Source organism: Carettochelys insculpta, chromosome 19, assembly GCF_033958435.1.
Source record: "Carettochelys insculpta isolate YL-2023 chromosome 19, ASM3395843v1, whole genome shotgun sequence".
Classification (NCBI taxonomy): domain Eukaryota; kingdom Metazoa; phylum Chordata; order Testudines; family Carettochelyidae; genus Carettochelys; species Carettochelys insculpta.
The window spans coordinates 5,128,346-5,144,296 of NC_134155.1; the positions used below are offsets into that span (position 1 = coordinate 5,128,346).

At 50.2% G+C, this 15,951-nt stretch overlaps 1 protein-coding gene across 4 annotated transcripts in view; it reads left to right on the plus strand.

The window, feature by feature from the left end:
* RPH3AL (rabphilin 3A like (without C2 domains)) overlaps positions 1–15,951 on the plus strand; it is an 80,101-nt gene that overhangs the window by 49,615 nt on the left and 14,535 nt on the right. For all 4 annotated transcript variants that reach the window (XM_075013837.1, XM_075013835.1, XM_075013838.1 and 1 more), the window contains exon 6: positions 3,369–3,540. In XM_075013837.1, the coding sequence (XP_074869938.1) occupies positions 3,369–3,540 (172 nt within the window). The remainder of the gene's footprint in view (positions 1–3,368; positions 3,541–15,951) is intronic.

Consider the following 15,951-nt stretch of genomic DNA (forward strand, 5'->3'; position numbering starts at 1 on the left):
CGAGGGGCTGGCCTGCTGGGATGGCCCCGGTGGGCTCTCTGGGACCACGGACACCTCGCCGGCGATCTCCGGGCCCTCCAATGGTGCAGCTGCGGAACACAGGGGGGAACGAGTGGAGACAGCCGTTAGTGTGGCCCCTGACCCGTGGCCCTCGTCCTCCGGCCCTCATCCCCCCACCCCCACTGCTGCTGGTTCCCCATCCCTGTCCCCCGGAGATGATGATGCTGCTGCTGTTGCTGCTGCTGCTGCTGATGATGATGGGTGTCCCCCCGCCCCTCCCCCGTGGGGGACCCTAGGTTCCGCTCCCCCCATCCCCAGGGATGGGGCATGGCGCTGTCCTGCTGGGGGGCAGAGGCTGATGCACTCTTCTGAGGGACATGTCACTGCTGTCCTTGGGGCCATGGTCATCTGGGCGTGTGGAGGGCCCTGGTCATGTCTCTTGTCGTCCCCCCCCTCCCCCGAACCCTGGGGGTGTGCACTGGGGGGGTACATACCTGACGGTCCGCTCCCATGTTCGGGGGCACCCATTGGGCGGACACCCTGCTGTAGCTGCAGGATGGGAGGGCGATGCGGAGCCCCCCGTCGCTGGAGGACTCTCCCTCCTCCTGCGGCGTCCCAGGGGTGGGCTCCTGGGGGGGCCCCTGGGGTGCAGGGCTTGCCTCCGGGGTGGACTCCATCTCTGGGGCCTGCTGGGGCTCGACGGCCGAGGTGTCAAGAGTGGCCGGGGGGGAGGAGGTGTACCGGGGGCCCAGGATGGCCCTGAGCTCCCTGTAAAAGGGGCAAGTGGTGGGGGTGGCCCCAGATCGGCTGGCTGCATCCCAGGCCCGGGCGTAACCCTGCCGCAGCTCCTTGACCTTACTGCTGATGTGGTCAGGAGTGCGGGCAGGGTGACCCTGTGCAGCCAGGCCCTCAGCCAGCCGAGCGAACGCATCCGCGTTCCGCCTCTTGCTCCCCATTACCTGGAGCACCTCCTCCTCGCCCCAGAGCCCCAGCAGGTCCCAGATCTCGGCCTCTGTCCAGGAGGGGCCCCGGTGCCTGTTCCCAGCTGGCTGCCAGCCTGGGAGCCCTGGCTCCCCTTGGCGGGGGATGCCCTGGGGGCGCTTGGGGGGCTGGCTGGATGCCATGGGGTGCAGGGTGGTGGGCTGCGGCTGACAAGGAACATGCAGGCTGAGCATGTGGCTGTGCTGGTGCCTGCACAAGCTCTCAGCTTCCTGCACAGGAAATAAGGGGGCGGGGAACTTTAAGGGGCTGCTGCACGTGGTGACCATAGAGCTTAGGGGCTGGAGAGAGCGTCTCTCAACCCCTCAGCTGATGGCTGCCATGGAGGACCCCGCTATTTCGATGTTGCGGGACGCAGATCGTCTACACGTGCCCTACTTCGACATTCAACGTCGAAGTAGGGCACTATTCCCATCTCCTGATGGGGATAGCGACTTCGACGTCTCGCCGCCTTACGTCGATTTCAACTTCGAAATAGCGCTCGCCACGTATAGATGTGGCAGGCACTATTTCAAAGTTGGCACGGCTACTTCGAAGTAGCTGGCTCGTGTAGACGCAGATTGAGTGTCCTTCTCTTTGTGTTTGTATTTTCAAGCTGGTCTTTTAAATGGCTTCCACTCAAAGCCATCTGGAAAATGAACATCAAGCTCCCACAATGCAGCACCAAAAGCCAGCTGTTGTTGCTGTGGCAGAAATATTGTTGCTCTCATCCATTTTATTTTGGGGTTACTTTAGAATTGCCCTTTAGGACTCTTGAAGGCAAAGTGGTGCTGATAGGGCTCTGTTCTTTGGCCCATTTATAACTTTGAGCATGTGAGTAGCTGTGTTGCAGGCTAATGGAAGTTGCCTGTTTGAAATGAGTGGGGTCTTTCAAATCCGTTTGCTTCAGGAGATCTGTGCCTTGTCATAGAATTTTAGGTGCTGGGAGACCAGCATACTATCTAGTGAGAACAGGTGTACAGAGAGGGGATATCCCAGACTAGGGCCTGAAAGGGGCTTGCATGTTTTTTACTCCACAGCAAGAAAGGGATAGTGAAGATGGGACCAAGGGGTGGGAGGTTTGCTGGAAATGAACTTGGCTTCATCTGACTGGTAGGAGTTTGTCCTGCTCCTGTCCTGGTGGCAAGAGATATCAAGAGGTAGCAGTTTGTGGGCCCTGGGATTTCATCTTGTTAATCCTGGAGTTACTTGAATGAAGCACATGTCATAGAATAGTAGAACTGAAAGAGACTTCAAGAGGTCATCAAGTCCAGTCCCCTGCACTCATGGCAGGATCAAGCACCATCTCAAACATCCCTATTATTTATCCAACCTGTTCTTAAATATCTCCAATGATGGAGATTCTACAACCTCCGCAGGCAATTTGTGCCAGTACTTAACCTCCCTGACAGGAAATTTTTCCTAATGTCTAACCTAAACCTCTCTTGCAGCAATTTGAGCCCATTACCCCTTGTCCTATCATCAAAGGTTAAGGAGAATAATTTTTCTCCCTTCTCCTTGTAACACCCTTTTAGGTATTTAAAAGCTTCTATCATGTCCCCTCTCAGCCTTCTGTTTTCCAAACTAAATAAACCCAATTCTTTTAATCTTCTCTCTCATAGGTTGTATTTTTTAGACATTTAATCATTTTAGTTGCTTTCCTCTGGACCCTCTCCAACCTACATCTTTCCTAAAACATCTCAGGAAAGCATCTTAGAACTGAAGATCTCAAGAAACAGAAAATCCACTGCTTTCCCAGTAGTTAGTTGCAAGAGCTAGGCAGCCAACTTCGCTGTTACACAGTCGTGCTCTATTTCTAATATGAATTTATCAGTCTTATGGGAATCTCTGACACTCTGCTGCTGCCACGTCAGGGAGGTTGCTGTTTCTAGGGAGCAACCCTGAGTCTCTCGGTTCTTGCAGTGAGTCTCACTAGTAAGCCTTGCAAAGAATTCTGGTCTGTTTCAGATCAGCCTTTTGAGCTGTCCTTCCCTTGTGTTTTGTCTGGGCAGGAGAAAGCTGGAGCTTCAGAGGAGGGTGTGGGGGGAGGAATGTCACTCCAGCAGCCATGACCTTATCCCCACAGGGATGTCCCGGTGGTTACACAGTAACTTGCTCCAGGGAGCTGGTGTTACTCTGTCACTGCAGGTCTCAGTTGGGTTATGTTAACCATCCAAAGGGTGCTGCTGGTCTATCCCAATTGATGGGGTCAGCCTCCGAGCACGAACACACACAGACCTAGGGGTAGATACATCCTTATGGTGGGGAAGGTGCTTGGTCCTGCCAAAGGGCAGGGGACTGAAATAAATGACCTCCCAAGGTCTCTTCCAGCTCTGAGATTTGTATCTCCATATATTATACTATTATATTACATCTCTGTTTGCAAACAGGTTTGGAAGAGGTCCGGTGCATGGTTCTACAAAGGGCTGCCTAAGTACATCATGCCTCTGAAAAGCACCAAAGCCAAAGAACTGCGCCTTTGGCCTCAACAAGCTGAGCTGGGTATGCAAGAAGAGAAGGGTGTTGAGACCAGCCACTCCTACACCTGGGCCAGAGGGAAAGGTCAGTCATTAATTTCCTCCTCATGTTTTTTTTTGTCTCCATAATGGAAAGCACAGCAACTGAGCTGGATTTCTGAATCCTCTTGGGGTTCAGGGTGAAAGCCAGGCACTGAGCTGTGGTGGGATTTGGCTCGTCTACAGTAAAAGAGGTTTTCATTGCAAGCCAGTCCTGAGCTGGGCTGTTGTGGACTGGGCCAGGGAAGGAGAGCCATCGGAACTCCATTCCTTTAACTTGCACAGTATGGTCTGTGGCAGCATGTTTCCTAAAGCTTAGCACATGGAACTGGGAGGTCTCAGTTTCTGCCACTTGCTCAATGTGACTGAAATCCTCTTCCCAAGCTTCCTGCCTCAGTTTCCTCCATAGCAAGGGGCTTAATGATACTGCCCCACCTCGCAAGTGGATATTAAAGTATGCAAGGCAAAGCACTGCTCTGCTCAGTCTGCCCCCACTATCATCGCTGATAACTACTGACTACAGGATGGTGAGAGAGGCCAGACTGGGTGCTGCTCACGTGTGGTGTGTGACTGGGGGCAGAGCTCAATGTCAGAGAGAAACAAAGAGGCTCATTCACTAAAAAGAGCCATCTGCTTTTCTGAACAGGAGAGGCTGGTTCTGCTATCTGATACCCTGGATCCTCTCTTCCAGGCGGAAGTGATGTAGGTAAAGCCAAGAGCTGCACTGCTATGATTGAGAGGGGTGTTCAAGCTTCTGTGGTCTAGTCCAGTATTTCTAGCCCTTTTTGGTCCTGGGGACCAGCTTGCTGCCTCTGTAAACTGCGTCGTGAAGGTCTCCAGGACTGGTGCCAGTCTATGGATTGGCAGTTGAGAAGTGCTGGGCTGTTCCATCCTTCAGCCCTTTGCCGAGGCTGCCAATAGGAGGGTTGGCTGTGATGTAGCACTGTCTGCTGAGATTCATCCATCATGCCAGTTCATTTAACCCTTCCCACTGATCAGCCATTAGATAATGGCTATGTTCAGTCTCTGCTAGCTCGGCTTGTGCCCAGAGGCAAAAGGCTCTGGGGGTTGTCCCAAGCCATCTGCACCAGCTTGTGGTTGGGTAGGGATGGGATGGTAACTGCTGCTGCAGAGTGGTCCAAGCATACACAGGTTGACAAGGGTGCCCAAAATTTGAACAAACCGTCTCAGGCTGGGTAAAATGAAGCTGTCGGCTTTCGTTCCCCCAGAGCATGGGCACATTGATGGCATACGGAAAGGGTTCGTGGCACAAACTGATAGGTACAGAAGCAATGAAAATATACTCCTCCCCAGCCCTGGAATAGCTGCCTAGGAGGAGCTTGGGATTTCAGCTGCCCTCTGGAGCAGGTAAACTAGAGAGATCCGTGCTCTTACCTGGCCTGAGTGCTCCTATGCTTTAGTGGTGCTGGCCTGGCTCTGTAAGTAGAATGAAAGACTGACTTTCTCTCTCCAGCAAAACCTAACATAAGGGCTTGTCCCCGTAAGGGAGCTTACTGCCAGAATTACCCTGCTGTAGTTACACAGGAATACCTTCCCTCGTAGATGCTCATGTTCTGGCAGAAGGGGGCATTTCTCCAGTTTGCCTTGTGTTACGTTGGAAGTGAAATAAAACCCTCTACTGAGAGAGTAGGGGAGTCCAGGCCCAGGCTGCCTGTGCCGCTGTTTAAAAGGGAACAAGCCCCTCTGAGTAGGTAATTGAATAACAAGGGCCAGCTATAAAGTCGTCATGGCTCAGCTTCAGGGTGGTCCTCAGAGAAGCTCTGCTAGGGGAGAGGCCTTCCCACAATCCCCAAGTCCCGCTTGGTACTAGATCTCATCAATGCTAATGCACGAATAACGTTTTTAAGGATGAGGCTTCAGCATTTTGTTTTGCTGGCCATACTAAGGCTCAGACTATGGTAAGACTCTCAGACCCTCCTGAAATTTTCGTAATTAAAGACAAAATCAATCAAGAATAGACAGTTGCATTTCCACCCAGGAGAGGGTTAGAGGCGGGTTGTGTCAGCAAATAAGGCCCGTTGATGTTTTGGCAGTGCTAGGTGTATGAACCTTGGAATACAGGGCACTGTGTAAATGTGAAATATCATTGCTGCGTATGACCCATCTTCACTAGCTGTGCCGGCCCAGCTGAGTGGCAAACAAGTCCATCCAGCACCCCACCCTGCTGGCCCCAGGCCTCTAAAAGAAAAATAATTCTAGTTTTCTTGGTGGTGAAGGATCCTTCCCTGTGTGGGACCCTTTGTCTTGCCTCCAAAGCAGCTGCTCAGAATGGGACAAGCTACCCCCTGCATGTTTCAGTGACTCTGGAGTCATGTTATGCGTGCAGCTGCTTCAGGACAGTGAGTGGAGCTTTCTGCACTGGGTGGAGTTTGGAATCAATGCCAAAAATGCCATTCCTCATTCTCACCCCCTGCCTGCCCTGTTCCAACTCAGTAATAGATCTGGGTAGGGTGCTGGTAACCAGTGTCTCTGAGAGGCACCACAGGCTCTGGGGCAAGGTGTGAGGTGGGGCCTGGCTCCATGCCCCAGAAGGCCTAGGGCATTTGGCCTTCCATGCTAACCTGGCCTTGCTGCCACACCCGCAGCTGCCCGCAGCAGTGCTGCTGACGCGATTCGAAGGGGCCCAGATCTCCAACCACTGCTGCTACTTTGGCAGTGGCATCGGCCAGAGATCCAGGCCCCTTTGAAACGCCAGACTCTTTGTGCCCCCCCTCTGTTGGTGGGCCTGCTGGTAACTGTATATTGTGTCCTGTGCCTATCTGTGAAGCGTGGGGGAGGAGAAAGCCAACCAGAGACAGGCCTTTGTTTGGGGTGTTAAGCTGGAGGAGGTGGTGGGGTGACGGAGGTGCAAAGCCACGGGAACAGGCTTGGCTGCTGCTCTGCCTGACACCTATGAGAGTGTTTAGTGGAGGAACAGCAAGAGTGTTATGCGCACCCATTCTCCTTCACTGACTCCAGGGTCTACTGCTGCCTGTTGTATTTCCATAATAACCAAGCAGTGGCCATGGGAACTCTAATATTAATTTGTCACAAATACGTGTTGTCACTGAGAGATTAGCAGTCACCTTCCCCGCCTTCGAGGATGGCTCTGCTAGCTGTGATGGAGTTTTGGGGGTTTGCAACGGGTCAGGAGGGACCTGGGCAGTTAGAAGACAGGTGCCAAATTAACACTAGGCACTTTCTTCAGGCACCTTCGCCACCCCCCTCCCAAATCTGGTTCCTGAACAGTTGTCAGAATTTCACATAGCCATGTTCGCAGCTGTGTCTCTGGGCATCCCCAGCTCTGATCTCTTCTAACTGTAAAAGTCCTGCTGCTGTGAGATGTGCTGATGTGTCAGTCACTCTGCAGGTGGCACAGGGCAATGCAGCTGTTTCCTGATGCATCTTTGCACAGGAATTCTGTCCCTAGCTCGTGGTGCTGAGTGAGGTGTGGGAGAGAGCTTAGCAGAATGGCTTCTTTGCATGTCCAGGGAGCTAGGCAGTGCCAGTTCTCAGTGTGCAAGTGGGATCCTCTTCTGCAGAGGGAGAGCGAACTGGCTTCCTGGGGAGTCTCTCCCTGCACTCCCACTGGTGGAGCTGTCTGTGCATGAAACAGCAATGCTGAGAGATTCATCAGATTGCAGCAGCGCTACTGCCAAGGAGATGGCCTGATGTTTGTAACAGAACTCGGCTCCCCTGTGACCTTTCCGTTACCAGTGGTTCTGCCCCTGCTGAGCTGTCAGCCCCTCTGATCCTTGGAGATGTGTTTATAAAAGCTTAATAACAGAGTCCTGCTCCTGTGCTACCCCAGCTGTGGATCTTAGCCAACCCTGTTGGCAGAAATCCCTTTTCTACACAAGTTCTCCAAGGTGCTGGGGGGGGGTGTGTGTGTGTGTGTGTGTGTGTGTGTGTGTGTGTGTGTGTGTGTGTGTGTGTGTGTGTGTGTGTGTGTGCGCGCGCACGCGCGTGCCCACACACACTTGTTACAGGGTTCTTAGCATGAGGGTTTTTTTCTGTCTGTGAGGACGATGCATGTTGCAAACCTGGCTGAATGCTCCTTGGAGAGGCAGGGCTTCAGCATGCCCAGGCTGAGAGTGATGCCCGGGGTTGGATGTAGGGAAATATATGTGCACGTGGAAGTCCCCTCTGCTCAGCACTGCAGACCACAAGTCTCTGCAGTTGGGGCTTCTGTGACCCCAGCTAAAGCTGAGAATGGGGGTGTGCAGGCAAACCTGGCCAGCTCAGAGCAGGGGTTGGTTTGGCTTAACTGATCCCACGAGCTGGTTGCTCATTGCATTTCCCCATCTGGGCCTGAATGGCGGCCAGGAGCTCGGCTCTCTCCTCATCTCAGCCCCAGAACGGCTCTCTTGTGAAATATAATTTCAGATACAGTGACAGGAAATGCAGATGCTGGGCCCTGGTGCTTCCTGAGGCCATGTGGCTAGATTTCCTTGCCTGTTTCCAGAGTGAAGTGAGAGCTGGCTCCAGCTTTGGCTGCATTGATATTTATGCCTGTTAATGCTCAAAGGGCAAAAAAATCTTTTATCATCAATTGGACTTAACTGCCCAGAACATCACCTCCCCTCTTGGCTACCACACTACTCTTCTGTCATCTCCTGGTCCAGCCCTACCTGGGCCATCCTTCCATCCTGCCTCTCCCTGTTCCCTCTCCAGCCAGATACTGCTGTGGCCTCCATCATTTCAGGTCTGAGTCCCTGTGGCTCAGAGATCAAATGGCTTCCTAAAGCCACATGGGGGAGTTAGAAATTGAACTCCTAGAGATCAAGCATTAGCTGGGACCCTGGAGACCCAGGGTGTGTTTCCTGATCTGTCACAGACATGCTATGTCACCTTGGGGATGTCACTTAGCCTCTGCGTGCCTTTGTGAAATGATAGCAGCTCTGCCCTGTCTCACAGAGGGATTGTGAGGAGAAAGATTGTGAGAGCTATAGAAGTACCTTTGGCTGACTGTGCCCTGAGATTTGGCTGACTGCGCCCTGTCTCACCTTCCAGGTTCTGCCATCTTTGCTTTTTTCCAAGTAATATTGCCTGTCCTTTCCAGTCGTTACATCCTCACTGTTCTGTGCACAAAGGACCCTGGTGTCTGGCAGTCCCACAGAGCACCTTGTGTGGCCCTACATCCCAGAATGTGTGACTCATCAGGGCTGTCCCCGTAGCACTTGCAGTTGTGTAGTTGGTCTTTTCCTGTGAGTGAGCTGAACATTTGTTTTCTGCACACCTTTCCCCTTGTACTTTCTCCAGGAGGTGGTGGTTGTTAGACATTTCTTCTCCCCCACAGTACCTGGGGCTGATAGCTCCAGGAGAGAGAGCTCAGAAAATGCTCTTTAAAAAACAGCACTTGACTGATAAATACAGCTCGAATGCGTGAGACTCAGCACCCACCTCCGCTGTTTCCATTGCTGGTAACAGAGTACAAAAGCAGTCTTGGATTTGTCTGATTTTTCTCCCTGTGGCTAGCAAACCTTGTGCTGTGCTCGCAGGCATTGTTCCCTCTGTTCTTTTCCATCCGTGGTCAGAATAATTTTATTATGTGCACCAGGGCATGTGTGGATGTGCACCACTGACAGAAGCACATGATGTCCACTGTGAGCGGCTGTGGGTGCTCTGCTCATCAGCTGGACAGCACCTGAATCTCTCCTGAGTGGCCTTTTACAGGGCAGTGTACAGGGAACATTGCTCCCTGGGGCAATGGCCTGGTACTGAGGAATCAGCAGGATGCATTCTGTTCTTCCCACTGCCAAATTTCACCAGGGTGCTGTGAGGAGAGGGAAGCCATGGTTCTGTTAGGTCTTTTTTTTAAAAGAGCAATGGTATTGACTCTGCTATCTTTGCCAAATTGAAACAGATTTCTGGTCTGCCCACTAAAATCCTCCTGCCATTTTAATTAGAGTACAGTATGCTGTTTCATCTCCTGACCCGCTGTTATGTTTCTATGAGCTATTTAAAAAGCCACTGTATTCCACTGCAGATGTGGCTGCAGGAGAAGTAATCCCTATGTTTATCCCTTTTTAACAGTGTGTTGGCTTACTTAATATTTGTAAAACACGCCAAGATCTTCCAGTGACAGGTGCTACCCAAGTGTCAGGTCTTATCATTAAGTAGAGCTTATTCACAGGGCTATTGAAGGAAAGGGGTGTGTTGACTTTTCATAAAGATCTGTCTAGGTTCTCCAATCTCCCCCCAGATCCCTCCTGATTTCATTTTCTTCACTCAGATTTGTTGGTGCCCAGGAAAATGTGGATTGGAGTCAATCTCAGATCATTAGATGGCAACAAAAGCTACCGAGTTTATTATGTTGGCACTTAGAGACCCCACACAGCTGAGGCTCCATTCTTATAGGCTCACAGTCCAGACAAGAAAGAGACAGAGTGTGAGGGGAACCAGAATCTTGGAAAACTCGCACAGTAACTTGCTCAAGATCGCACAGCAGGGCTGGGTCTAGAATCAGAGTCCTTTCTCACTGGGTTATTTGCGGGGCTGAACTGCTGCTCTCTTGTAATTTGACTTCAGGACACTGAGCATCCATGCCTTGTGAGGCCTCTCTGCTGTCTTGCTTCATCCCAGCCCTCACTCTTTACAGGCAATCTTGGCATTCTAGTCCTCGGGATTGGCTGATTGGCAGAACACCCACAGCCAGCAGTGTGTGTTTCTACTGGTGGTGCTCATCCGGTCATGCCTCGGTGCACATAAAATTTATTCTGTCCAGAGATGGAAAAATTAGAGGGAACATTGGTGGTGAGCGACTCTCCTCTCCTGTAGTGCTGGAAAGGCTTCAGCAAGGCCTTTTGCATTGTCACATCACAGCCAGGTAGCTTAGTCTGCCCTTAACTGTTTTCATGCATAGATGTGAGCCACAACCAGTTATCAAAGGAGAGCCAGCTTGCAGCGCTCTGCATCTGCCAGAACTCTCTGGGGAGGCTCTTTTTTCCTTGCATGGGCTGTTTCTCACAGATTCTCCCCCGTGAATACTGTTGGAGAATGAGACCCAACAAGCACTTAGGACAGGCCTATGGTGGATCAGAACAAGAGAGATTTGGCTTTGCCACATTGAGCCATATGGCCAGTTTTAGTTTTGTGTTCAGTTACAAGTAAATCCAAGGAAGGGCAGATATCAGACTCTCACCTCCTAAGTCCTCGAAATTCGGTCTCTCCAGACAGGCACCTGGGTGAGCTCCCCAGACCCAGCACCTGTTGTAGAACTGTACAGACAGAACAAGGGGCAGTGTGTGCTTGGCAGGCTGTAGCACATCAGGGTGGACACTCGCCACAGCAGTGAGAAGGGTAATCCAGTTTCCATTGACCTAACCCTGGTGCAGGCAGTGCTAGGTCAGCTTAACTACATCACTCGGCTGTGCATTTCTCGCACCCTTCAGTAACAAGCTGGGTTGACTTAATGTTGGAGCATAAACTCAGCCTAAGGTGTAATCTGGACCTGAACTACTGGTATCCCTGCTACACTGGATCTAAAACCAGCGCCGGTGCTCTTGATGAAGTAAAGCCTATCTGCTGGGAAGGGAGCAGTATCTGGACTCAGGACTGTTGGGCACCACGACACATTTCTGTTATTGGAGTTAAAGGAGTGACTCCATTAGCTGGCAGGAGTAGTAGGCTTTTAGCCTCTCTGTAGATGAGTCTCTGGGAGTATGTAGAACATCACATACTTCGCAAGCAAGTTCCTAGCTGTGGGACATGCTGCATAGGGACGTAGAAGCCTGTTTAATTAGTTAACCTGTTAAGTATAACTGGTTAACCAGTTAAACAGGAAGGGGGCATCTCTGGCTAGGCTGGAGCACCACTTCCCGCAGCAGCCTCCCAGGGCTGGAGCAGCCCCTTGCCTGCAGTGGGCGAGGGGCTGCTCCAACTCTTACTGGTTGACCGTTAACATCCTTAATGCTGTATCATTTCTTATGCTGCTTTCCATTATCCAAGCACTTCCAGTCATTCATTCAGCAGTGTGGCAGTATCTGTCATGTGTTTGTTCACTCTCTCATCCTCTTTCCAGAGGGAGAGACGTGTCCGGTATGGTGTCTTGTTTTGGTAGGGCTTTGTTTGTATATGTGTCGATGTCAGAAAGGGCAGGTCGAAGAAGCGAGCCTGGTAATTGAAGCAGGAAGCTTGGGATGATCTTTAGTTCCCAGAGGAGCTAATTGCTCCATCCTAGGCCACTCTCTGTGAATGTGGTGTGTCCCATGCTGCTGAGCTTCACCCTTAGTGGAGAGAGTTCTGTTGTATGAGAGGAGTGAAGTTGTTCAACCTGACCTTCATCCCAGGGGTCATGGCAGTCTTCTGAATACCTGTCCGCAGACCATGGAGCACCTGCAAGATTTCATTGACACTTGGAACTAGATTCTCCCCAGAGGCAGCTGCAGGTCCCCTGCTGGGATGGCAAAGCCAGCATTAGTTGGGTTTCACTTCCAGGGAATGTTCCAAGCCCCTTTTGGGATCTCTGCTCAGGCTTCTGCATGAGAGGCATTTACTGAGAGGTTGGAAATTAAAGATACCAGAACAGGGGAATGGGTGTTTATTGCCAGGGCTTAGAAACTTTCCCTGACAGCCAGAAGACAGCCCCTGCCATTCACTAGCTTAGGGGGCAACAGGTCTAGTGTTCACAAATTTCCTAAGCATCTGAAAATGCAAGTGGCTCTTAACAGTTTCACAGTGGGTCACAGGGGTATAAACAGCTGTACTGAAACTGGCTCAGGCTGGCTTGTGGGGGGCAATCTACAAACCCAAGATTCCGGAGGTGGGGAGGAGAGAAGATAGGACCCTGATGGTCTGAGTACCAAACACAGGTTAGGAGCTGGGTATCTTCTCATCCCCACCCAGCAGCAGAGGCCACATCTAATGGATTGCTTAAAAAACACAGCAGTAAATCTCAGTCTGAATGAGATGATGGAGGACAAAGATATCACATGCTCTGAAAATACAGCCGCGCCGAAGCCGCCTAGTGATATTTCAGCATCTGCTTGAGTGCCAGATTTGTTGTCTGAGCTCTACACAGCTTCAGCAACAAGCCAAGCAGACTTGAGAGAAAAATCACTTTTCAAAAGAAACATCAGCACTATGGGTAATATCAGCACTAACAGCACCAATCAGCATTAGAGCAGAGTGGGCTGCTCCTGCCATCTGTGATGTCTCGCAGTTGTTAATAGCTGTCTCATCCCAAGCCATTCCTCTCTGGAGCATTTAAAGCCAAACAGGGTAGCAAGATACAACCATCTCCCCTTGGTTCATCTGGTGAGCCCTCTTTAGCTGTCACCTCTTCATCATGCAAGACAGAAGGGAGACCTGACCCAAATACCTACAACACATGCACCCACACACACTTTTATTTTAAGTGGCTCTATGAGGTGGGAACACAAATGGAAGAGTTTATTAATCTAAACACTTTGTTAATAGACTCGAATGGGCCCATTTACTTTTCAGCAAAAGGGAGGGAATTTACATTACATATTAGGGCAAGCTTCCTAACTCTACGGATATTTAAGCTGGGGATAACAAGCAGTCTTTTAGCACCTTAAAGACTAACAAATGTATTAGGTCATGAGCTTTTGTGAATAAGACCCACTTCTTCTGATGACTGGAGTAGACACTTGGAATCCAGGGTTTATGTGGGAGGGGGTAGTCATGAAGGAAGGAAAAAAAAAAGGGAGAGGTCACCTGTCACTAGCAGGACCAACAGAGGAAGGAAATTAAGTTAAGTAGAAAGCGTCTCATTCCTGAGGACATCAAAGGTAGAGAAATTGCCCATGTAATGCATAAGATATTTCAGATATCTATTAAGGCCTAATTTAAATGTCACTTTTGCAAATGAATTCCAGTTCAGATGTCTCCTTCTGTAATCTTGTGGTAGGATCTCGTTATAGAAGAATCATTATTGTCCTTTACACCCTACTGGTATGTAGGGCAGCAACAAACGTCTTCCACTTCTGTCTGTCACTGGCCAGCCTCTCAATAGTGCCCCAAGTGCGATTCATACTCTTCATTTCTACTTCAGCAGTCTGGTACCATTTTGTCTTGGTCGTCCTCCGTCTTTCCTGGGCACGTACCCAATCCATCTCCAGCATCTTTTCATAATGATGGTGGCCATGTCATCTTGCTTGCACTGTGCAAGCAGGTCCTGATTTAAAATTATTGTTGGCCAAAAAAAGTACAGAAGATAGAAGAATGGCTACTTTTAAAACTAGTATTGAATGTCTAGGGAGGTTAAAGTGTTCTATGGGTTTCTGTGCATTCCAATTCCTGATGTTGGATTTATGTCCATTCATCCTTTGGCATGGGGACTGTTCGGTTTGTCCAGTGTACTTGGTAGAGGGGAATTGCTGGCACTTGAGATGTTAACCAGTAAGCCCTAAATGGATGAGGCTCACTGATTTACAGTTAACGGGGGCTGGAGCAGCCCTCTGGGATCTGCCAGGTGATAGCTGCCGAGAAAACCTCCTTGTGTATCCACAGCAGCCCTGGGAGGACTGCAGAGGGAGGCGGGGGGCTCCAGCCTATCCAGAGCATCCCCCGGCCACCCTCCCCTGTTTAGTCCATAAAAGTTAACATTTACTTAGTTAATTAATTAAATGGGATTTTACATGCCCAATGTAGGCACAAGAAGAGGCTTCCAAGGGACGTTGAGTAATGCTGTTGGAGGTTTTTAAGAGCAGGTTGGACAAACACCTGTCACAGGGATGCGCTCCGTTTATTTGATTCTGCCTTGGTGCAGACAGCTGGCTTAGGTAACCTCTCAGGGTCCCTTCCAGCTGGACACTGCAGTAATTCTAAAACCCAGGCAGTAGGACGTGCAGCTCAGGGTGCCTTTGAAATTCTCAGCCCTAGTCAATAGAATAAGAACATGTAGCATATGGCATATAGCAACAGGCTTGTGATTTTTCATTCCTGCTTGATGCTTGGGTAAAAGTACTGACTTTTTAACAAAATTAAACCCCCTTGTTTTAAGGCTCTTGGACAGCAATCCAGACGGGCCAGTATATTCCCACTTGTAATGCAGTTATGGGCTCTTATAGCACGGCTTCTTTCTCAGCAGAATTGATTAAAGCAGATGAGAGGCGCGATGTCTGACGGCGCGGTACACAGATGAAGGCTGGGCCAGCCCAGGAGGGCGAATCACAAACACAATAAGAGCTGCTGCCATCGAGGAACAAGCTGATTGGAGGGAGAAAATTGGCTGGTGGGCTGCACTCCATCTTCAGCGCCGCAGAACCATTCCGATCAAGATTGCCCTGTAAAGATAACTGGCAGCGAGGTCAATTTCTATAGCTTTCCAATAAAGCCGGCAGCCAGGTTTAATATGCTCAGTGCTGATAACTCAAGCAATGCTTTATTTTAGATATTAACATTTTTGTAATAAAAAAGCACGTCGCAGAGCAGACTGCCTACACGCGATAATGCTCTTGGAGGTCCTTGGTGGAACTGCTTAGCAGCCTGCAGGGAAATAGACCAGTCCTTGTCCCCTACAATGTAAATCAGTGCAGCTTTCTGAAGCGCAGCTAGATAATCTGAGTGCTAGTGAAAGGTGACCATCCTGTCTTTGGTACTTTATATCATCCATTGCTATAGTATCCGTGCATCTCAAGCTCTCTGAAGTGTTTATCCTCCCTGTGCCCCAGTGAGGCAGAGCAGAGCCATTCTCTCCATTGTACAAATGAGAAATTGTGGCCTGGAGACAGAGAATGACTGCCCAAGCTTATGGAGTCAGTGATAGAGCTGGGAATTGAATCCCAGGTTAGCACCCTCTCCACTGTGGCTCTTCTTCCTCTTTGCCATGGACAGTGATGTCCTTTCTTGATCTGGAGAATAACTATGGCACACAATATGCTGGCAAGGCGAGCTTTTCCCCCACAAGACCAGAACTGGGTGGGATCAGCCTCTATGACATATGTAGTCCTTTCTATACCTGGGGATAGTTAAACTCTTCCTTATGTGGGATGGGGTCTGTGGTGAAATCCACTGCCATGAAGAAAGTCAGGCCCTGGGACTATGCATGGGCTTGAACTGTGCACAGATGTAGTGCTGGTTTTCAGCACAGGACTGAAGAGCCACCCTCTGTAGGCTTTGATTTCTGGTATCTGGTGAGGGGAAGGAGGCTCTGATGAACTTATCCCCAAGGGGACCTGTCTGGGTGTTGTGTTCTCTCTCACCCAGAGTGTCTCTGCCTAGCTAGCTTAACCAAGGGAAAGTCTATGCTAGGGAAATAAGGTGATTTCAGATGCTCAATTCTAGCTACAGCATTTGCATGGCCAGATTCAACATATCAAAATTGACATATTTCCCTAGCGAAGACCTAGCCTATGTAGTCTTGTGTCGACCTCTTACTCTATGCATGGAGTACAAGGGTCGACAGCCAAGCCCAGAGAGGTGGATTTTGTCACATCTGCACTACATGCACAAAATCGACTTCCGAAAATCAGCTGCCAGCAGGTCGATC